The 25,222-nt window shown below is 36.8% G+C and overlaps 1 protein-coding gene across 1 annotated transcript in view; it reads right to left on the reverse strand.

The window, feature by feature from the left end:
- Window positions 1-1,440: 1,440 nt before the first annotated feature.
- Window positions 1,441-25,222, reverse strand: part of LOC122798680 — a 765,029-nt gene continuing 741,247 nt past the window's right edge. Inside the window, exon 7 of the mRNA XM_044067772.1 lies at window positions 1,441-4,368. Coding sequence (XP_043923707.1) covers window positions 4,327-4,368 — 42 coding nt within the window. The 3' untranslated portion in view covers window positions 1,441-4,326. The remainder of the gene's footprint in view (window positions 4,369-25,222) is intronic.

Below are 25,222 nucleotides of genomic sequence, written 5' to 3' on the forward strand. Positions count from 1 at the left end.
TGTGTTGTATTAGCTGCACATGCACTGGAGGAGCCAAATGGCGAGGATAGGAGTGACTGACATTGATTGCCCATGCTGAGAGGAGGAGAAGAAGGTAGCTTAAGCTTTGTGTAACAGCAGCTTTAAGAGCCTAAAGAATTTTGTACATAAAACTTGGTTGGGAAGTTGCACATATTTGGAAGCACATATTTAACTGCCAAAGGCTGCAACTGGGGAGGTCTCAAGGTTGTCACAGAGTGGGCTGGGGGATAAAGCAGACTACCCAGCAGATGTATGATGCTGTACCAATGTCCTAGATCTCCTCACTAGCCACGGTAATAGGTCAGGCAGAGTCTGGAGGAAGCTAACATGGGTCCCACAGACCTAGTGAATGAGGAGAGGAGCTGGTGGCAGATGATGGTCAGATGCAAGGGTAGGGGGGTAAACAAAATTAAATGTTTTACAACACCAAAATGTCTTTTCCTGGATTTATCAAGTACAAAATAATATCATCTGCAAATAAAACTAACTATTCTTAAATAGCATGACAGTTGCAATCTTTAATTTGTGAATATCTTATTTTGTTTTTGCCAATGGCTCTAAATTTAATGCAACTAACAACAGAGAAGAAGGACACCCTTGCCTGGTTCCCTGTTTGCAAACACAGCTTGTCAAATAAGAATCCTTCTACCTTAATTCTTGCTTCCAACCGTTTATATAGCTTTTATATTGACCTATTTATTAAGGAATGCAAATTCTATTATTGTTCATCTCATAAAATCCCATCTGACTCTACTGAATGCTTTTTCTGTATCAATACTCACCAACAAAAATGATGTTTTATTATGGTCTCCTTCCCTCTGGGTTATCAGTTTTCCATTATTGTTGTCAAATGTTTGTCGTGCCCCACAAAATACTCACCCCATATCTATCAACTTGGTGACATCATTGTCATTCTCTTAGCCAGTATACACATGAATACTTTGCTATCACAGTTAAAAACTGAAAAGGGTCTGTACGAAGCCAAACTTGAATGGTCTTTACCCTACTTAGGAAACACAGCCATCACAGCTTTCGTCCAAGATCCTCATATCCCCCCCCCAAAATAGTATTAAATAAGATTTCCAGATCTTTATCACTTTTTTCCCCTCCAAATTTTCAAATTTCCACAGGAATACCATCAGTTCCTGGAGAATTCCCTGCTGATTGTTTTCATAATAAATTATATGTAAACTATTTTTACCTCTAACCTTGGAATTTTTAAACCTTCCCTAATGTTTCCATTTGTGCTTTCACATGGTTTCTCCATTCCTCTAATTTATGCATTTAACTTTTCCGAAATATCTCTGTAAGATCAATAGTTATTTTTCTTGTCACAAGTTCCTTAAATTTGGTTACAACTATTTCTACTTTCTGATGCCTAAGTTATTCTGCTGAACGTTTTTTGCACTCTTGGCTTGTTATCAAAAATAGTTGCTTAACCTAACCCTTCTAAAGTCATGCATATTATCTAAATACTCCATTATTCCATCTTTCAAATTTAATTTCATTTTATTCACAAAAGACCACCTTAAGCATTTATCTATGCTCTTAGCTTGAAAGTCTAACTTTAAAGTCCCACCTTCAGCCTGGCTGTCAAGCTCAGCTCCAGAACTCATGAATGACACCCCCTTCTAGCCAGCAACTGACTGGAGGAGGGAGTTTTATCAACTGCCTAGAAGAGAGTGAAACCACCTGACTAGCTAAAGGCACAACCTGTAAACCAAACGTAAGGACTGCAGAGACAAGTGATAGAAACAATAGCTCAAATTCCCAAAAATGATTATATACAAAAAGAGAAATCTAGCAAAGTTAGACTTCTGTGTAATACCTTAAACCTCTTGAATCACACATTTAGAAGTCTAGCTTTGTTAGATTTTTCTTGTTGTGTTTTTTAACCAGTCGGTTATCTGTGTGACCTTTTTATACAAATGATTACATAAAATGGAACCTACAGAAAAGCTTATGACAACTTTTGATGACTACATCCTGCTCAGAAGCACCCTTTCAAATGTTTGTAAATTGTTTATTCTACTGCAAGTGACAATGTAACAAAGTAAATTTACTTAAATCAAAACACTAATGATTTACAATGTAAGAAAAAAAAAACATGATTTGATTTTCTTGCACTAAACAGAGGATTATGACCAGGTCTGTGATCATAACCAGCCTTTAGTACGTGGAGTGTGGTGACTATGCTCCAATATTCAAAAAAGGACAAACCAGTTAAGTTTCAGAATAGTGCAGGACTGTATCTTATCATTTGTTAAACACATCCTGCTTAAGTTGTTAAGGTCAGGTCTAGTGCTAGGCAATAAAATCTGCCAGTATTGACCAGCAAGTGACAGAGGCAGAACAGAGATTTGTTTCTGCCTGCTGTCTCTTAAAATAAAGTGCCCCCTCCTCTACTGATCTTAGAACTTAGCTAGAATAACAGGGTATGTTCACCTGCATTTTCTGAAGGGTTCCAACTCTGGCACTCAAATGTATGCCATTATTTAGTGACTTTGATCCACAGTTGTTTGTCTGAAAACCACAGAATTTATAAGAAACAGACAAAAAGTATGAAACAATAATCTGGACATTTTGTGAAAATCTAGATACTTGAAAGGTGAGCATAAACATAATGGACTGTGTTATACTGCCTGACAGTGATGGCTAAGTGTTCTGTGGCTTTGAAAGCCGGCAAAAAACTCAGCATTTTCTCCCCCTATAACTAGTAGTACATGGAGCAGATAAAGCTCCATGCACTACAAAGAAGTATGATCAGGTCTCTGATCATAACCTTGAATTATATATTCCCAACATGGATGCTAAGATTCATCTCTCAAGCTTCACTCTTGAGGCAAATTTCTTGGGATCCATGTCTCAAAGACATAATGTACCAGTTATGATTGGCAACCCAGTCATTATTCTCTATATTATGTGATTGAAACATGAATACCAAGAAAGTCACCCCAAGAACAAAGCTTGAGAGGTGAATCTTGACAGCCATGTCAAGAAAGAACATATAGCAAAGTGTTATAACTTGTGACTAATCATACATTTTTGTAGTGTGGTACTAACAGCTACATAAAAAGTGTAGGAGTTCAAAGTATTTTACCAGCTTTAAAATCCTTTGAAAGCTGATATTACACTTCACTCTGTCAAAGAGAAAGCAGGCATTGCCCTTATGTAGAACTAAAGGCTTTAAAAACTCTTACACAGTCTCTTCTGTCACACTTTCTGTTTATAATTGTTAGCAGAGTGAACATATAACAGCTTTTAAAAGCTGTTTACCTTCTGTCACCATTCTTTGCTGGCTATCCAGCATTGTCTATTATTAGTCCACAGCTCTTAAGGTCAGGTCTCTCACTAGGGACATACCTAACAAGTTTATCTTTTTCCCAGTTTTGGAGAGTAATCATGGTACCCCATGCACTACAATTTCACTGCAAAACATAAGAATTACTTATGTCATTTAGAGTAGAGTTTGGGGAATTACAGCTGCCAAACTACAAAAATATGGATACAACTGTCAAGTTACAGTCATCAGCAGGAACCTCAAGAAATAAGATATCCCTCACAACTGTAAATATCCTCACTAAGAATACTAGAACTCTTGCAGCTAAATATTAAACACTTGAAAATCACAATTGTTTTACTATTCAAACCATAGCTCACATTTCAGAAATCTGAAATTCCAAAATGTTCATTTAAATGTTAATAATAGCATGATAATGCGAACAATTGGGTTTATGGTTATATATAATTTACTTTGTCAGGAGAGCATAAATCATAATCTACAACTCAGAACTCCAAAGTAATGTAACAAATGTCAAATTCTATGTTTAGTGAGGTTGACCATTAACTGTACTTTTAACAGCCAAGTGAAAATTCTCCATCATAGCATATTTAATCTGTCTCCAACAACAACATTAACTTTCATGTAATAGAAAGTTATACACACTAACACTAAATTCTGTGAGTGACATCCAACATAAAACCTAATCTACTGCACAGACCTGCACTAAAAACAAACAAGTGAATTCAAGTCCAAATGACAAAAATTCTGCACTGTTTAACTATACAAAGAGTACAGAAACCAGAAGTTGTACTTTCACTTCAAATTATATTATTAAGGTCTGAAGTCCTGTTGTAGATATTCTGGTGCACCGTTTAAAATGACAAGGTTTTCAGGTAGATGTACTGATAACTGTATTTGTCATGGAGACAAATAAATAGCAAAATATAATTTTCACACAATAGTACATAAATGGCAGGAAAACAATACTTCATACTTCGTGCTCTGCATTTCATTGCTTATTATCATTGTTTGGATTTAGTTTTCTGAATGTCACTGCTTCCAGGCTGCAAGAGAAAGAAACTATTGTTAATTTCAAAACATTTACAGAATGTACACAAGGATTAATTTAGACATCCATGATTGCATAAGGACAGTTCTGATTTGCATACTGGCAAAATGGCATTGCTTACAAAAGACAGATAATGCTGTATTGTGACAGTTGTATAATAAATTGCAGCACACTGTTGTCAGTGATGCTGTTACAAATGTGTTACGTGGAATGTTGATTCAGCTTTTCAGCATTTGTACTTGTCATCATGCTATTTCTGCCTGAGCTTACATCCAAATAGTGTATGTATGCATATATATATATATATATATATATATATATATATATATATATCTACAAAAAATATATATATATATCTACAAACAAAAAATATATATATATATATATATATATATATATATATATATATACATATAAATATGGGTCTACTTTGATTCACTAAAAACTCATTTAATCATACACAGCTGGCTGCCTACCAGATAGCCTCAGTGATCATACCCCAACTTTCCTACTCAAAAAACACATATCAAGCTAAACCTCTTACCTATCAGGAAATACGTAATAAAGTAAACTTTAACCCTGACAACTTCATCTCATCCCTAACAAACTGCAACTAGACTACACTAAAATAACTCAACCTTGATGATGCTGTCCAATTTTTCAATACCACCTTCCTTAAAGTCCTAAACACCTATGTAGACACAATATTTACTAGAGTTAAAGCCCAGATATCCCCATGGCTACAACAAGCCACTAGATCAGAAATGAAAATCCGAGATAGAGCCTGGAATCACTGGCGCAAGACAAAAAACCCTTCTGATAGACAGAAATTCTGTGAATTATGTAACAAAGTCAAACAATTAATAAAAAGGACAAAATCCTGTATTACCAGTCTGCTCTGAACTCCACCCAAAACAACCCTAAACAATTCTGGTCAACCATCAACTCCATCCTCCACCCAGGAAAAGTAGGAACCCCTCCACCAAACAAAACAAACTCCTATGAAAACATTGCAAGCTCTTTCAACACTCACTTCACACAAACCATTCTATCACTAGCAAAACACAACCCCTCTCCCCTACCCCCTCCAACTACACCTAGTAACCTGCCCACTGCATTCACTTTCTCTCCTATCCCTACCTCCAACATAAAAAACTCTTATTGAAACTAAAGCCCACAAAACTAGCAGCTGACAACCTCCCAGCTGAGTACCTTAAAACTGCAGCTGAAGCCCTAGCCTACCCAATTGCAATCCTGATTAACCAATCTTTATCTGAAAGCCATGTCCCTTCACAATGGAAAATATCCCACATTATCCCCCTCCACAAAGGTGGGCCCTCAACACAATTCAGCAACTACCGGCCCATAGCAATTCTGTCTCCTCTATCAAAAATACTTGAGAGATGTATTCACTCTCAAGTTCTAAACTACCTCCTTCCTAATAACCTCTTATCTAACACACAACATGGTTTTCAACCATACCACAGCACAAACACTGCCTTACTTGCTTTCACTAATACAATCCTTCAACATAAAAACAATGGTTATTTCAGCACTGCAACTTTCCTAGACCTATCTAAAGGATTCAACATGGTCTCTCATAAACAACTCATCACTGCCTCAATACTCTATCCCTCTCTCAATCTGTCATAAACTGGTTCCAGAACTACCTGACTGACCGTCATCAATCCACTGTTTGGCATAATGATATATCCCCCCAAGTCCCTGTCTCAATAGGTGTTCCCCAGGGGTCCATCCTTGGACCTTTACTCTTCTCCATATTCACTAATAATCTAGCCTCTGTTACCAAACAAGCCACTCTCGTAAAGTACGTAGATGATTCCACCATCATCTGCTCAGCCCACTCCCTACCTTCAAAAGACCACACAGGAAGCCTTTTCCCTCAGTTGAAACTTGGTTTTCAGATGCACAATTAATACTTAACCCAAACAAAACAAAACTCCTTATCTTCCAACCCACCAAACACAATCTAAACACCCACCAATTTATTATTAAAGCCAATGGTAACACCATTATCCTCCTAACAGACCACACCAAACTACGTGGAGTTGAAATTGACAATAACCTCATGTTTGACATCCACATCTCATTAACCATAAAAAAGTACACAAAAAACTATGGGCTTTATACAGAAGTAAGCAATTCCTCACCAAAACAGCCAAGATTTCAGTTGCAAAGAGCCACCTTATCTCCACCCTACTCCACTCCTCTCCAATATTTACCAACCTAAGGCAAAGTGAGTTAGGTAAACTCAAAGCTTGCTACAACAAAATAGCAAGGTTTGCCACTGACACAAACTACCATAGCCACCACTGTACCTCACTTACTGAACTAGGCTGGCTAGAACTCCCTCACCTCCTTCAATGGCACCAACTCTCACTCGCTGCAAATTACTAAATCATCCTTTAAAAGTCCCTTCCCTCCAAAATCTACTCCAACCCTATCATAGGTTCATAGGTAGGTACTAGTCTATTGGCCCTAGGCCTATATAAGCCTAGCCAAAAAGGTACCCTGGATTTCGCCACCCAGGAAAATGATTTTCTTGTGCCACTGTGGAGCAGAGCCACAGAAGTGATCCCTGAGGTGAATTTCCTATTTCCCATCCAATCATCAAGATTTTTCTTGAACAGTGCTAATGAGGGGCTTTGTTTGATATAGATAGGTAGTTTGTTCCAGAGGATGGGAAGTCTCTGAGACAGGAATCTATCCCTCCAGCATGTTCTGTTTATTGTGGTGACAAGGTTTAGGTCCCTATAGCGTGTAGCTTGGAGGGATTGGGATTTCTTTAAGTGGAGCATGTCCAACAGCTCTGGGTTTGACATAGCTTTGTATGTTAGGCAGGGATCACCTCTGAGTAGGCGATATCCGACAGAGTAAAGCTGGAGATTTTTGAGATGGTCTGCATAGGGCATCTGTTTGAGGCTGGTAATCCTCTTTGTGAGGTATTTCTGCAGCCTTTCCAGTTGTTGTAGATGTCTTGTGAGGTGCATACCAAAAGGGGTGTTGCACTCTATAATGGGTCGAATGAGTGATGAGTAGAGGGGAACAATGACCTCTTTTTTCCTGGATGAGAAACCTTTTGTGATGAGGTGTGCCATATAGAAGGATTTCCTGACTACTGTGGCGATGTGATAATCAAAGGAGAGACTACTGTCCACATGTGTCCCAAGGTCTCTTATCACACTTTCGGTGTTAAGTTTACTATCACCTATGTGGTAGTTCATGGGTACAGAGTTTTTACCAAAGGGGATGACAATGCACTTTTTGGCACTGAGCTTGAGGCCATGGCTTTGACACCAGGCATCTGTCTCAGTGAGGCTCTGTTGTAGGATGTCCACATAGTTAGGCATTTCAATTATGGCTCCTAGTTTGCAATCATCTGTGAACTTCGTTAGCCAAAGACCTTCTGTGTTAGCCTGTACTTCAGAGAAGTAGATACCAAACAGGAGAGGACCCAGGACTGAACCTTGTGGTACTCCACGTGTCACTGGTCTGAAGTAGGATTTGGAGTCTGCTACTTTCACAGTGTGGGTTCTGTCTGTGAGCCAGTTGGCAACCCATCTTGTGACATAGGGATTTATACCTAGTTTAGTGAGTTTATCTATAATTCCAGAGTGGAGGATGGTGTTGAAAGCCTTGGCAAGATCTAGAAAGGCTGTGTGAACCACCTTACCCTCATCTACGGCTTTGGTGACTGCTTCAAAGAAGTCTATCAGGTTTAGGAGACATGATCTGGCTTTTACAAACCCGAATTGGGTGGGGTCCAGAGTTTGGAGATTACCAAAGTCTTTGTTTATAAGTTCCATGATGATACATTCCATGGTCTTGCAGATCAGGCTCATCAGGCTAATGGGGCGGTAGTTTGCAGGGTCTGTGGTGGATCCCCCTTTGCGGAGTGGGATAACCATCGCTGTGCGCCATTCAGTGGGCACAAAGCCTGAGGTGAGGCTGTGATTGAACATGGTACTTAGGTGGTGTGCCAGTTCTTTCTGTAGTCCATGTAGAATGCAGCCTGGGATGTTGTCAGGTCCCATGGATGCTGTGTCCTTGTCTTTGGAGAGTGTGGATTTTACCTGTGCAGTCGTGATTACAGGAACTTTGCATTCTTCTGGTATAGAGATGGGCCCTTTACGGGGTGAGAGGGGGGTAAAGTTAGCACTGAATCTATGTGCCAGGATGTTGGCAATATCAGTTGGTTCTGTATATTTAGTGCCATTGTGCTGTAACACAGAGCAGATCTGAGTGTTGCCATTGAGGTTCTTGACATAGCTATAGAATGCTTTGTGGTTGTCTTTAGAATCAGTGGCGATTTTGTTTTCATAACTAGCTTTGGAGGATTTTATGAGGGATCTCAGCTTCTTACTGAGGCTGACCAGTGAGTTCCTCCAATCATGGGATTTTACTCTTTTTTGCAACAGTTTCTTTTTTCTGTTGTAGAGTTTTTTATGGCAGGGTCCACCAGATTGGCTTCATGTTTTTGGAGGATAGCATCTTGGTTCTGTTATGGATAGTACGATCCATGCACTCATGTAAGTGCTTATAAAGTGCAATTGTGTAGGATTCAACAGTCGTACCTCTACTGTCCGTCTGCATGGGTGTCATGAAGTTTGCCACTTCTTAAGAAGCGTGAAGTTAGCTTTGGAGAAATATTTTACGGTAGTTTCCCTAATGGGTGGTGGGGGCCGGATGTGGATGTCTAGGGTGATTAGCTTGTGGTCGGATCTGACCAAAGAGGAATTGACCTTTGGTGTGGAACACTGGTCACCCATGTTGGTAATGACCAGGTCTAGGATATTGCTGCCCCTGGTGGGGGTGTGGATAAGTTTATCCAAAGTGTTGGAATTTATAAATTCCAGAAAACGTTGAGCAAAAGAGTTGGTACATGAGTAGTTTTCCCAGCTAATGGTGGGGTAGTTGAAATCGCCCATTATTAGGGTGTTGGGTTGTACCCTAATATTTTCCAGTGTATCAAGAAATGATGAGTAGGAATCCTGGGGCATGGTGGGGGATCTGTAGCAAGCTACAATTTGGATTGCGGTCTTGCCCAGAGTTAGTTGAACTTGGATAATCTCGGATGCATTATGCTGAGCAACTAGCCTGGATGTGTGGATATCCTTAATGAATATGGACACACCTCCGCCTTTAGTGTTTCAGTCCAGGTTAGGTGGCCGAAAGGTGTGGTATGAATTATAGCCTGGTAATGCAAGGGTGCTCTCTGGAGCCTTGAACCAGACCTCTGACACTGCACAGATGTCAATGTTCTCCATTTTAAGGAGTGCCTCGAGTGAGTGCATTTTGAGGTTTAGACTTCTAGCATTAAGTAGCATTGCCCTCAGAATTTGCTTGCTTGTACCAACAGACCACTACGCTCCAGCAACAAAAATCAATTACAGGTAACTAGAACCAGGAACTCTGCTGGAGAAGGTCTTTGCTCCTATTCCATAGCAAAATTATGGAATACCCTCCCTCACACTATAACTTCTGTGTCATCACGCACTAACTTCAAAGCTGCTCTAAAATCTCATCTAAAAGAGCACTGGTCATGCTCCTGTAACAAACCTCTCTAATATCTCTACCCCAAACTCTTTAATCCCTTTCTTCCACCCCTCTAAGTACCTCAGATTGCAGCCAAATACATTGCTTGTAAACCTATATCTCAGTTGTAATCTTAGCCATTGTTATTCAACGGTAATAGCTGCTAACTCAGCTATTAAAATACTTGGTAGTCTTTATGGCACCAATAATATGTGTTGTACCATTTAACTAAATACTTAATTTCATTTTAAACTATAACTATTTACTATTATTGTTAAACAAAACCTACCTATACTTCTTGTACCTTGTAATTAATTGTTGTTTTTAATTGTTGTTTTTATTGTGAAGCTTTTCTTCTCAGGCTTCTGCTGAAAAAGGACCTGTGTCCAGTTGGATTTTCCCGGTCAACAAATGTAAATAAATAAATAAATAATAAATTATATATATATATATATATATATATATATATATATATATATATATATATAACTGCGTGTTATGAACAGGGTTGTAACTTGTATATATCTGACTGTGTGTATGTGTGTGAATTTCACTGAGGTGTAACTTTGTGAACTGAGGATGGAGAGGGACTGTTTTCAGACAGAAACCACTGGAAATGAAAGGTTTAAGTATGTTATGTTTACTGAATCATGCCATGATGGAAAATTCCTTGATGAAACATTATCTAACTACAGCTACAGTACTTTCTTGCAGGCAAGATGCCACCATGAGTGAGTAAGCCATGTTGTTGCTGTTTTTGAATGAAGCATTTTCCTTGTACTAATGATACAGCTTCCCTATACAAACTTGAAAGGAAACTGCACTTTCGGCAGTAGTCTGCATAAAAAAGATGAACAGCATAATGCCAAATGCTTTTTCCCATAGGAGATAATTTCCAGTGCGATTTCTAAGTATGCTCCAGCAATGATTACAATTTTAGGGAGATTTCTCCCTTCTTCGAGTTGCTGGGAATGTGGAGTTGATGTATACAAGTTCAGGGGATGTGGGTGCTGGGGGGGGGCTTGCCCGCCTGCAAAAAGCAAAAAAGGAGTTTTGCATCCTTTTAGTTTTCAGGCATTATTTTTGTTTTTGTTTTTTGTTCTTTTGAAATATCAACCTTCAGGAAGTCGGTGTTTCATTGTACAAACACTGATAGCTTGCATTAATATTACCATTTAATTCATGGCTGTCTCTTTTAAACAGGTAAGAAACCTTTAAGAAATGTTGAATTTGAGCTGTAACCAGGAACATCCTTATTCTTCATTTTTGCAAATCACAGCTAAATTATAATGAAGTCATTAAAACACATTGTAACATCTGAATAAATCCTGTCTATAATTCCTCACTCAATTCAAGCTTTCCATAGTTATATCTTTCCAAAGTCATTTTCCTTATTCCTCCTAAAGAGTACATCATCTTGGCCTCATCCCACTCTTTTACCTTTCCCTCTCTAGTTATTTCTGTCAGTGCCTCGGCTCCTTCGCCAATTTTCTACAGTAAATTCCCATACCCCTATTTGCATTATTGGCAAAATCGTCTTTTCTCTATTCTTGTATTGGCTTAGTTCTTAGAATGCTTTCTCTTCCTTTATGAAAATAATATTCTGTACGATTGTTATTATCCCTAACTAACATTTTGAGAAAAATAATATTCCATGGCCAACTGCTAGACCATATCAGCAAATACAGTCTTTCATCAGAAGCCCAGTACAGGTTTTGTTCTGGCTGTGACAACCTTACAGCCACATATTCTGTCATCAATACAGTCAAATACAGAATGTGGCTTGCTAAAATATGATGCATTCATTTATCTAAGAAAGGCTGTCTCCATTGACTACCCTACCCTCTATATACTAAAATGGCTAATATTTGGTTATGGACCCATTTTTTGGTTAAGTAACTATCTATTATGCACAACTTTTAATTTCAAGTCAAGCAATGACCTCTGATAAATAGGTAGGGTTGTCTGTGCAGGCAGCATAGAGAGATAAAGTCTGGACTATGCTGCAGACAATCTGAATTTAATTAGCTTTGGTATTTAATGATATGAGCAAGAAATGATGGGAATGTGTATGCTTGAGAAGGGGCACATGCTCAGGCACACCTTCACTGTTGACTGCTAGTAGAGGCTATGAGGCTGCACAGAATGCCATCTGTTAGCTAGTTTGGCTTTCACTGTAGCATGGACAATACACATTTGTCCACTACATGATATTTCTTGAATAGCACAAGCATGTGCAGGGAAGAGGTTAGGTCATAAACAGAAAAATACCCACTCAGTGACAGAAATACATTGCCCCAGATTACATTATTTCCTCATCAGGCTCAATATGGTCAGATTCAGTCCAACAGAGGACATGTTTGGTTTAGTAGACATGGTGGATGAACAAAGTTATAGGGTGCAGCTGATGGTTAGCAGTGTGGGACACAAAAAAGGACAGTAATAAGCAGGGGTACCCAAAGTATGGTCTTAGGCTCGTGTTTTTTTTCCTTAGTCATTATTGAATTCTTTACTGTTTTATCCTCACCCTCCTTATTACTGTATGCAGACAAGGTGTTGCTACTCAGATCTAGAGCGAGCTCTGTATCTGTCCAAAGCCAATAACGTGCATACATCAGCTCAGTGTGGTAATGGCTTGTAACTAACAAAATCGCAATTATCAGATCCAAAACAGCAAAACAGTATACATAACCATGAGGATCTTAATAAAGATAAAAATAATAATCCTGATGATTACAAAATTAACAACTATTTAAAGAAAAATGTTACAAGTAAACTTAATGATCAACAAATATCTCTGTTGAATGAGTCTTTTGCCCTAAAAGAAATTTTAGAAGTTTTAGGAAAAGGGAAAATGGTAAAGCTCCAGGGTTAGATGGTTTAAGTATGGAATTATATAGACTGCATCCATTAAATATTTTAGAATTTTTGAGTGACATTTTCAGATAATTCAGAATAACAAAATAATTCCTTCCTCATGGAAATTTTCTGTAATCTCACTTACCCTTAAACAAGAAAAGGATAATAAGTTAGTTTCCTCCTATAGACCTACTTCATTATTAAATGCAGACTATAAAATATGTGCTTCCACCTTTGATACAATATTAAGAGATAAAGTAGATAAATTAAGTGATAAAGATCAAACAGGATTTACAGTCAATAGAGCAACATATGATAATATAAAAAGAGTAGTAGCTGGTATACATAGATTTGGTTGTACGGCCAAATGTCAAACACAACATGTTCGACTGCAGAATGCCAGTTCTGCATAATTGTGAATGCAATTATGTTGAAATGCCAAACATCCCCACCTTCTTGACCCATGGTAGCGCTTGGTTAGGTGGTAGAGCGGTCGGAAATGTTGAATTCTGAAATTTATACGACATTCTGACCATTTGACACCTAAATCTTTGACATATAAGTTTGAAGAAAATCCTGTTCGACTATTGGTTGTACAACCAATTGCATATAAACTGTAGTAGCTATCTTAGATTTAGCAAAAGGAACAAACAAGAAACTGGCCCTAATTAGCATAGATATCGAGAGAGCTTTTGATTCTGTAGATTGGAATTACTTGTTTAAAACTTTAGAAGTGTTTGCATTTCCAGAACAATTTATTGGAATATTTAAAAACCTGTAAAGAGACTCCAAAGCATATGTTAAAATTGGATCTTGCATTTCTCAAGGATTCACTTTAAACAAAGGCACAAAGCAAGGGTGTCCCTTGTCTCCTCTACTGTTGCATTAGGTACCAAACTCTTAGCTAATATTATAAGAAGTGCGTCTATATTACATAATTGACAGCTTATGTTGTCAAATGTCTAAACATCGATACCTAAGCGTCAAAACCTTAAAATTGCGAATGGCCACTCTTTCCTTGGGAAAGTATTTGCTAGACTGTCGCAAAATAAAATAAACGTCTGAACCCAAACATAGTGTGGAGCTTTGCCCCCCACCCCCCAATGCATCTCCCCTTAACTAAATATACCAACTCCGAGATCACTCTACATTGGGGAAAGGGCAAATCCCTGATAACGTCCAAGCAAATTCTTTCTTGAGGAAAGATTGGCCATTCGCGATTTTAAGGTTTCGACATTTAGGTGTTGATAATTGTGCATTTGACAACCTAAGCTTTCGAACATCTGACAGGAACCCTGAGAAGCAATGAAAAAAAAAACTGATGGATTCTCAAGTAACAAGGATTGTCAATCTAAAATACAGCTTTTTGCAAATTATATTTTACTAACTATAGGAGATTTAAAGTATTCAATAAAAGAAATAGATAAGGAAATTGAAAAGTTTCAAGAAGTACCTCTGCTGAAATTTAATAATAATAAAACTGAAACTTTAGTGTTTAATCAATTGCTATATAGTAAGTTTAAAGATAAATATAAATATAACTGGGAAGGAAAAGAACTAAAATATTTAGGAATAAAAATATATCTTGATGTGAGTAAGATTATTAATAATTTAAAATTATAGAAAAAAGTGTTACTTTTTAATAAAATGGAATTAATTTGTTTATTATTTTTGATGATAGGTTAGTATGTATTAAAATGATAATATTACCCACAATTATATAAAAATTGCATTCAATACCTTAAATACCCAACAAAAAAACATTTAAAGAAAATGGAAAATATGTTAAGTCCATTCTTATGGTTTTCTATAAAGTTGAGACTTGCTTATAGAAATCGTATATGATTATGGGAGTATGGTGATATTGGCTTCTAAGATGTAGAATTCTATTCTGCTGCTGCAAAATGTAACTCTATTATACTCTTTATAGACTCAACATACACTAATCAATGGAGAACCATTCAGAAGGAGATTATACTAAATTCTTATAAGTTTATCAAATATGACAAATTAGAAATATGTAACAATCCTTTCAAATGGTTAATAAAATTTACCTTAGAAGGAAATCCATTTCAGTCTTTAGACTCTGCACATATGAAATCAATTCTTAAAACATTAAGAAATGTGTTTTTAAAACTACATTAATATCAAAATGGAAATTGTTGTGCTTTCCCATTGTGCACACCTCTAGATTTAAGGAAACTCAGAAGAATGGTAAAATGCATTTATTAAAAAGTAATGGATTAGTATTGTCTGATTGCTTTGAAAATAGAAAAGCTAAGTCACCAGAATATTTAATGAAAAAATTAAGTTTGATGAATCTTAATATTATCCATCAGTAAGAAATTAAATGAATCTTTACATAATATGAGTAAAGAGGAACAGAACACTGTCCCCTAGTATATAAATATATGAATGCTATCATTGAAAGTAAACTGACCTACAAAGGAAGCTTGTCCAAGTTATATATGTTAATAAATAATAATAATAATAATTTTGATGCAAAATTCTGGAACATTTTAATTAGTAGTGGATTGAGTCACTCAACAGATAGCAAGAATAAAACTTTGTTACTTAAATCAGTTAGTTCAAGTTCATCAAGTTAAACTGGAAAGTTTTTTATGCGGAATTACATGTTTGTTACTCCCTATAAAAACTCTAGGTTTAGTAAAATTATTTTTTCAGTTTGTTGCAGATGTAGTAAAGCTATTTGGATGCACATGTTTATGGACTGAAATTAAATGTTTATTGGGAAGAGATAAATGTGTTTTTATGGGGTTACGGTCTTATAATTGTTCTTTAACTAGATCAATAATACTGATGAATATTCAACTTCCTGTATCTGTAAAAGCCAAATGACAAAACATTTTCTGGAGTTTACTGGCAATAGCTAGAAAAGTTATTACAAAAATTGGAAATCAAACTCAATTCCTACATTCAAAGAATTTTTAAATTTAACAGCAATACTGTGTAGAATTGAAAAATAAATGGTCAAAATAAGATCTATAAATCATACTATGACCTTTAGTGGTAGGGATAGCCTTGAAATATTGCTACATAAATCCCAAGGCTGTTAATGTGTTAATTGTGTAAGATTACCTTGATGATTCAATGTATTCCTGACACTGTATAACAATATGTGATGTTGAATATCTTTCTTTCTGTGTATATATTGTAAATATGTTAAATTAATAATTTTTTTTCTTAAGAACCCAGAAAATGTCCACCTAAATATACATTCAAGGCTGCTACTATATGCAGTCTTATCCTTCAAATATCACAGACACAGGCTATAGTGGTTAAGTTATTAGCATACCTGAAAGCCTTCTAGCTGTCTTTAAATTGCTGACTACATTGTAGGAGAGCCCTATCAATTAACAACCTCATATATAAATTGCAGCAAGTGATCTCTGTTATTACCTTAACTTGCAAGCACAACACTAATGTAAGTCAAGTTGCCTGTGCTAAAATTTGACAGTTTCTTTCATAATCATCTTGCTCTAAACACCATTATCCAAGGTTTATCCAATGTGTTTGCACCAGGGTTCTGATTTAGTAATGCAAGACTTTCTGAGATGACCAAAAAATAAACCTTTCAGTGGTCCAATAAATAAAAACTTCTGAGGACTTACGAATACAGGCTTATAGCTCTGAAACAGGCATTTTTAATTCCATTTATAAACCATAGATATATGGTGCTTTTGGGTATAGAGATGATACAGAAGCTGCACATTAATTTCCGAGTGCCAAGACACAATTTCCAGTAATTCTATTTTCTAACAACATTTCAAATGTTGAAAGAGATTTTCACGTAAAATAAGCACTGGTTTGTAGTTTTTACATTATCAATGCAAATATGTAGTTAGGATTTTATGAACTGTGTATCTGCTGCTGTGTGAAAAAGTGCTTATTTGTTGTAAACTGACTCTGAAGACTTTAAATTTGTGTAAGATATAAAACTATCATAAAAAATTAGTTGAAATTCAAAGTATGGACTGTGTCTTAACTCTGTTTCTTAACTATATTACAAATTTTATTTTTTTACTCATATATTCTCCCAGTGGAATTCACCCCTACTAAAATAGTACACTGCCTGTGACTGTAAAGAAATTATTTATTGACTGATTGATTGATTTACATGTGATTATCTGGAAAGTCTGATTCGGTAGGTGCCCATTTTCACCTGTAGAGAAAATCTCCAAAGCACTACCAAAACATTTCAAGAACAACTTTGCAACATTGAAAAATAATACAAAAAGCATCTACAGTTTAAATAATTATACCAAATTATACATAAATAATAATATTTACTTGTTAACCAGGTAGGCCCACTGGACACACACTTCCTTTTCATGGAGGACTTGGGAGTAATGTCTGGGTAAATTACTTGTTCAGGATCACACAGTAGGCAACAAAGGGCTGAGGGAAGACATACACTGACCTCCCCAAAGCAATGTCAGTGTTTATAGTGGTCATGTACCTGCCCTTTACTTTCATACAAAACCTGCTCAAATATTGTAGCCACATTCTGTACACTTTTGATATCTCATTAAGAAAATGAAATACATAATGGGGACAGAAATGTTTTTCAGCTGTCTGCTATCAGACATGTAATGCCCCTGGTATATCAATGGTCATTCAGAAAACACATACAACTGACCTTTGCTGCCACAAAACATAGCTACTTTCTGTGCATACTACTGAGGTTTGATTATAAGGAAAGTGGAAGAGACAATGACCACAGCAATATATATCAACAGGCTACTCACAGATATACTACTGCCATGAAAAACCATATCAGTATCAATAATCACTTTACACTGATCATAGTTGCTTGGTTTTCCCACAAGCAGCCTGCTGCCCTATCCCACAAAAGGATAGATGCCTTATTTACCACTATGACATTAGACTTTCAAGAAAGTGCAACAACCAAATGTCTGGCAATTAGCATAGAAAAATAAAGCTCTAAAGTGTTAATAAGCACTTCCAGTAACCAAGGTAAAGGGTTTGATTCCTTCCACCTTCATGTTCCTATGGCGTGACTTTCAACAAATTACTTAACCATACATTGCTTCCAGGTAATCTTTTAAAAGATAAACTTTTGTCCACTGGGCTCACATGATCAACAAAAAGATAAAATAAGCAAACAAAAAAAATACATAAAAATTGCCACAGTTATGTATTTAAACTTGCTGCTTACATACAATGAACACTTGTAACTACTGCTTGCTCTCATCTACAGAATGCTCCTCAAACATGCAGCCACTTCTAGTGATAACCTACAATGTGTTATCACTAGCATCCAGCTGAAAAATGCCCACAGTAATGTACTTCCCTCCCAACTGCCACTGTCTCAATCATCCTTGTAAACTTAGAAAAATGGAATGCTGCTTTGTACTAGTATATACTATTGCCTCTTCCCACAAATAATATATGGTTGCTAGCTAGGAATTAAAAAAAACTGTGCAAAACACATCCACTGTAGCCAAACCTCAATGTACATCTTTAATACATAGCCCCCTCAAGCTGCCAATGAATTTCGACACATGACCTACACTAATAATCCGCCAAACTAGTAGAATAACTTCCTTATGTTTGTCTCAGTGCTGGGAAGCATGGAACATTGCATCCCATACTTCATAGCTCCAACACAACAACACTGTTTGGTGGAACTTGGTGGCCTCACACACGCCTGTCATGGCTATCATGTCATGCCTGTCATGTAGTGCCAATGGTTGATCATGTCTGGTCTAACCCTTCATAATTCCAGGTGGTTACAAGCCTTGTGCACAATGCCCTGTTTCTCTCTTCACTTACATTTAGGCTTCTAAATGAGGACCACTACCCACCTCTGTCTCATAGATTATTCATTAAGACAATTTCATACAGACAAGATCTAACAGATCAGGTGTCTTCACATTAGGAAAATAAACTTTTTGTCTTAGCACTATGAGAAAGAGCTTCAGTAAATTTTCACCTGATAACTGGAATTACCTTCCAGTGGATGTATGCAATGAGAATAGTTATACTTTACTCTGAACTAGGCTGCTGTCACACCTTAAAACGGCCTGTACCTGCCATTGCTTTCATGTCTATGGGTAATTTTCAGCTACTCCATTTACAATGTTGCTAATTACATACTAAATAAACTTTGGTGATGTCTTGATGATGGATTATACAATGGGACAGACAGGGAAGTACAGGACAAACAATTTTATAAATGAATCCCTATTGTATTCCTGAATTTGAGACTATTTCAAAGGCTGCAAGCCATCATGAAGGTGTACAAAAGGCTGCCTTTAAAGGCAAACCAGGTACAGTTCTTGGGATTAATAGATTCGGTTTTGTAACCACAACCATCTGAAGATTTTTCCAACATTTGCTTGTTTCTTCTGAAATGATTTTACCTGCATTCTTTTATTTGGGTTAAATATGATGGTTTTATTAATTGAATTAAAAGTATTTTTTAGAACATTCAATTTATGTTTAAAATTTTATGGTAAGGACTTCAATAGTAGTTTACAGTCATTACAAAGGAGTTTATTTAAGCCCTCATTTGCACCTCCATAATCTTATTTGCAAAGCTTTGTAAAACTGGTCTAATACAAATTGCTAATAAGGGGGAATGGACTTGCTTTTTTAAACATGTTCAGTGATGAGAGAAAGCTATCATTGGATTTGAAAAAAATTATAGCTTCATGAGAATTATAAACCCAGACAAGGGGCTGGTGATTATGACTCGATTAAACTATCTGAAGGAAATATTAAATTATCTGAATGAAAGAGAGCCTTATAGCCCATGTCCAAAAATGAAAGTAATATATACTATGCTAGAGTGAGAGTGGTTCTGTAAGATTTCTGCTTAGATAATGAATTTCATCTTCAGCTTAGTGAATTTTTAAAAATGGAAAAACTTAGAGTTCCATCTACCTTTGGTATCCCCAAACTCACACAAAGACAAAACATCCTCCATTATGCTTAATAGTGGCTTCAGGGGGTTCAAAGATTGACTCTGGCATAGCTAGTAGATAAAAGATGAAAAAATATTTTTTTTTCTCAACAAACTACATGTACTAAGAGATTCATGGCATTTTTTGAGTCTAATAGCTCAGTTCTATTCTTAGAGTAAGCTTAGTTTGTAACTATTGGCATCACAGACTTATTCAGCATGATTCCACATGACATTAGTCTAGGTTTTTTTATGTCATTTGTACTGATAAGGACATAGCATCTTGTGACATTAATATTGTTATAAGTTACCTGAAAATGGCCCTTAAAGTTTTGTGTTCCTTGAAGGAGAAGAGTATTGCAAGCAAATACAAGGTGTTGTGATAGGTGCTGCATGTACACCTGTGTTTCATAATACTATACTATTGTAATGAGAAACCACTTTGTTTTTGGTTCTGGACACTTAACAATATGTACATTTGGATGAGATTCTTCCTATATAGGCCAGGGATTGTGAAACTTTACAGGAATTTTAAATTTCTTGAACAATTCAGCATCCTTTTTGAAATTTACAGGTGAAACACAAGAACACAATATTATTTTTTTTGGCATTACTATTTTTAAAGATTACAAAGACAAATGGTACAAATACAACATGTTTAGGAAACTCACTTTTTTGAACAGCTACTTCCACTTTACTAGTAGTCATTTCCTCAGGCAGAAAAATAACTTGGTGAAAGCCCAGATGGTTAGATTATCTCAACAAAAGTGAAATTATATTTTAGGATGAAATATTTAACCTTAAGTTCGTGTTTATTGAAAAGGGTTATCCTGAACCATTGCTGGATGATTTAGAGGTTGAAATTAAGAGGAATAGGGAGACCAGGTTTCAACCAATACTAAAGGAACTAAAGGATTCATTTTTTTTTATTATTAAAAAAGGTGTAATTACAGATAATTATTGCAGGGCAGTGATAAATCCTTCTAACAGCAAAAGTCAAGAAATAAAAAAATATTTTGAACAAGAACTGAAATATTTTTTTTGAATTGTTGATTGTTACTTTTGACTAAAATTGTGGGTATGTCCCACAATTTGTTTTTAAAAGGAGCAGGGATCTTATATCACACTTCAAAACCAATGCAGGGTCCAATAGCAATTTTGCACTAATGGACAGGGGCATGAAAAAATGCAAAGCATGTTCGCTACATCATTTTATTTTTGATTCTAAAAATATTATAACATTCTCTTTTCCCAGCTTAATTATAATGGGAAGCATGATTATAATATAAAGGGTGTGATTTACATTGTGATTTGTTTGAATTGCTCTATATTTTATGCTAGAAAAATGCAGTGGATGCTAAGAGGTATAATATACAAGTATATAGATGCAGTTAAGACCGTTGAGACAATGACCTAAATAGGCATGCAGAAGCATGTACTGGGATTAAAAGTAATTATTTTTTATTACTGAAAAGGTCCCTTTATTTATGGGGAGTGGGGAAATTTGGCATCTTCTCCTAGGTGTTTCACAAAATTTCTATTAACAGTAAATTATTTTTAAAATTTGAAAAATATACAGTTATGGATAACACAGCTTATTATATGCATACACTTTTAAATTTAATAGTTTGGACATACACACATATATTGGATAAGTATAATATTGTGTTTTTAATATTTTTTTTTTATATGTGCATTTTAAGACAGGTATTTTCATAAAAGATTTGAGGTTCATACAATGATATTAATTTATTTTTTTAACATTGATAGTGGATAGATTATTAAGCGTATGACAGTTCAGATTTATGGGTATTAAACTGCAGAACTCTGATGTTTCAGATCATATGATTCTTTGTCACTAGACAGATAAACGCTCATGGACACAAATGAAGATAGTGACAATCCCACACAATATTTCAGGCAACATATTTTGCAGAGAATGAAGATGTTTGTATCTTGTGGTATTTGCTGTGGTCTCTGCATCCTGTATGTGCCTGTGGGAGATATACAGCAATGTTTACCATAAGAGAGCTCATGCCACTGGTTCGCCACCAGACCTTGCTAGTGCCTTATGGTAATAGCAACCGTGTATATCCTGAACATAGATAGAACATGCAATGCTGCTACCAGTCCAGCTCCCATATCAGCCATCCCCTAAGTATCAGTGTCCTTTTATTATCCCTAGACAGGGCCATAAAGAACTCCCCCGTGTCTGTGAGGGTGACTTGGGCTGAACCCCCCTGTGTCAGTGAATGTGGCTGGGGCTTTCTTGTTGACATGTCATATCATGCTGTTGATCCTGCATCAGATCTGTTCTGCTGATATGTTCTGGCCATCAACTGACATGTGTATGCTTTACAAAATCCTCCCATACATGCTCCTTGTACAGTTCTTCCAGCCACTGTTCTATGGGTCTGGTAGTTTATGACATGGAAAGAAAGAGTTGCAGAGGTCTGCACTTTCTTCCCATACATATACGCAGTCCTACTGTCCTTATCATCTGACAAGAGGATTTGTGGATGGTAGGAACTCAGAGGCTTTATAGATTCCATTGATATCACATCAGGCACTGAAGAAGGATTTTTATGCAGATGTTTATGTGAATCTAGCATTTTCATGTGAATCTAGCATTTTCCTAAACCTATCACATGTGATCCAGTGTCAAGAATATGGATAGTATTGTAATGCATTCAGCAAAGTTGGAATAGCTGAAGTCCTTGGGATATCAATGTGTAAAAGGTTATCTTTTTTTGCATATCAGAATCCTGTTTACCTTGCTAGTGGAACTGTCTCATCATTTTCAAAATAGTGTCACCAAAATACTGTTCTTTCAAAGCAGTGTTAGGTGATAATGTCTTCAAAGTCTGACTCAAATCCAGTATGGGACTGAATCTAAGAAGAATAACCAGGGGATTCCACATCTGATTATGAAAATTTCTGATTTTCTGAAGTATCCCTCTTCCTTTTCTGAAAGGTAGAAAGAATAGAGAGGAATTATGAAGGCTTCAGAGACATAAGGAGTGAAAAATGCCCTTAGTAATAATTGTACCACTGTCGTTTTGGATTAGAAGTAGAAGGACAACATACTTAGACTTCTGCTTTCTCTTCTTAAGAGTGACAGCAGACTGAAGGCAAGGAGAAACAAGAGTCCTGATGTACCTTTGTAAGGCCATCCAGGACATCCTCCCGAATGAGAATAAGTACTATTCATTCTGGTCCTTCAGAAATAAACATCCAGGGTTCTTTGTTCACAGCCTTGCCAGCTGTCTGATCAGCTGGGTGACATGTGCCTGAAAGTTGCACCTCATTGGCCTCTGGAAGAGTAAGGACAGTTAGAGTGGGCTTGTCAACAAAAACATCTGACTCCAACCAGGAAACAAAAATGTTTGATTTTTTTTTTAGGCTTCTTAATTTTCTTATGCAGCTGAAGTGGGACATCTGAGAATGATGACTTGGATGGCATCATCCTTCAGGCTAGTTCTTTAAATTAAGAATTATGTACTCACTCTAACTAGGCATCTGTGCTGTCCATTTTCATTCTTCCACAACTTATGGGTTCGGATCAGATCCTCGGATCCAGCTTGGCTATATATTCCAGAATTTGGATCCAACTGTCAAGCTCCTCCCTCTACCCATAATGAGCTATTCAGTCCCCATTACCTCAGATTGAGTTTGTTGCCATATAACCCTACAGTTAAAAGAGACAGGTATAACTAGTAGAGAAACTAAGGGCTCAAACCTGGAACTGTAGCTTCCAAATACAGTACAATAGGCCTCTCCAGAAAAAATGGATGGCTGATGGATGGGGGGAAGTTAAGAAATAATGAAAATGGACAGCATAGATGCCTAGTTATGGTGATTTAAAAACTTTTAAATCTGGTGTTGTCTTTTTCATTCTTCCTCAACATGTGGGACAGAATCCCCAGCTACGCTGATCTTGGGTGGCCCTCATAGAAGGATATTTTTGAGTACTGCTGAACCAAGGCAAGGTATGAGCATTGGACCATGTAGCTGCAGCCTTAATATCATCTATAGATACTCCTGACCAAAGAGCAGATGAAGCAGCCATGGATCTGGTTGGATGAGCCTTGGGAGGTTTGGGTAGGGCATGCCTTGTTGAGAATAAATCCAAGAAACACAGTCTGTAATCCATTTAGCAAGAGTGAGTTTAAAGACTGGACAATCCAGTTTTTTGGTGAAAAAGAGACAAAGAGTTTATTTGACTTTCTAATTTGTTTTGTTCTCTGAAGATAAAAATGTAAGTGTCTGTGTACATCAAGGGGATGGAGCATGTGTTTTCCATTATTTGAAAAATTTTGAAAGATAAGTGAATAGATTGGTTAATGTTATTTTCAGAAGCCACTTTAAGTTAAAATGAAGGGTTACTCCATAAGGTAACCCTATATCTATGAAAAATGATGTTTCTATAGAAAGTGCCTGGAGTTCAGATATGCTCTTTGCAGAAGTAATGGCTACAGGAAGACTGTTTTCCATGAAAGGACTTTTAAATCAGTTTTAGTTGAAGGTTCAAAAGGTTTCTGAGTTAGCCCTTGAAGCACAACTGTCAGATCCCAAGGTGCTGAGGGATCCTTTATTGCAGGTCTTAGAGGAAGAATACCTTTCAGAAAAGCCTTGCATAATTTGGAAGAAGCTAGTGAATAATTTCTGTCCCCTGTGTGAAAATTAGAAATTGCTGCCAGTTGAAGTTTAATTGCAGACAAAACTTATTCCTTCTTCAAAAAGAGTTGTTAAGAATTGAAGAACTGCAGAAAATGCAGCAGAGATGGGATCAAGTTAATTACTCAAAGCCCAAAGGGAGAATCTTTTCCTCTTGCTCTTGTATACTGTTTTGGTAGATTCTTTTTGAGAAGCCAAAATAATATCACATACAGGGGAAGAGAGTCTGGGCTGTCTAACTATTAATGGAAGTGGAGAAACCATGCTGTTAGTTTAAGGACTTGTATGTTGGGATGTTGGATCCCTGATGTATGAGAGAGGAAATAAAGAGTTGACATCAGCAGCCATGGAGGATAATGGAGGTGAGACCACAAAAAGGGGAACCATACTTGCTGTGACCAGAAAGGGGCAATGAGGATTACTGAGCTCTTCACTAGGCTTGCTTTCTTCAGAAATTTGGGAATCAAGGGGAGAGGGGATAAGCATAAAAGGAGACTTGAGGGCCAAACGTGGACTACAGCATCTCTCGGTGACTCCCTCTGAGGGGGGATAAGAGCAAAGTACCTGATGCACTTGTTCTTGTGGGAGTTGCAAAAAGGTCACATCAAGTTTGGTCCCAATGACAGAAAATCATTTCCACCACAGATTGACTGAGGGACCACTCATTATATATCAGAATGGACCTGCTTAGTTTGTCTGCTAGTACACTGTTTTTCCCACAATGTGTGTCACAGAAAGCAGTCTGATGAGAATGTCCATTCCCACACTCTCATGGCATCTCTACAGAAGGGAGAAGATCAAGTTCCCC

Source organism: Protopterus annectens, chromosome 3.part1, assembly GCF_019279795.1.
Source record: "Protopterus annectens isolate FY-2018-M chromosome 3.part1, PAN1.0, whole genome shotgun sequence".
In the NCBI taxonomy this organism is placed as follows: domain Eukaryota; kingdom Metazoa; phylum Chordata; order Ceratodontiformes; family Protopteridae; genus Protopterus; species Protopterus annectens.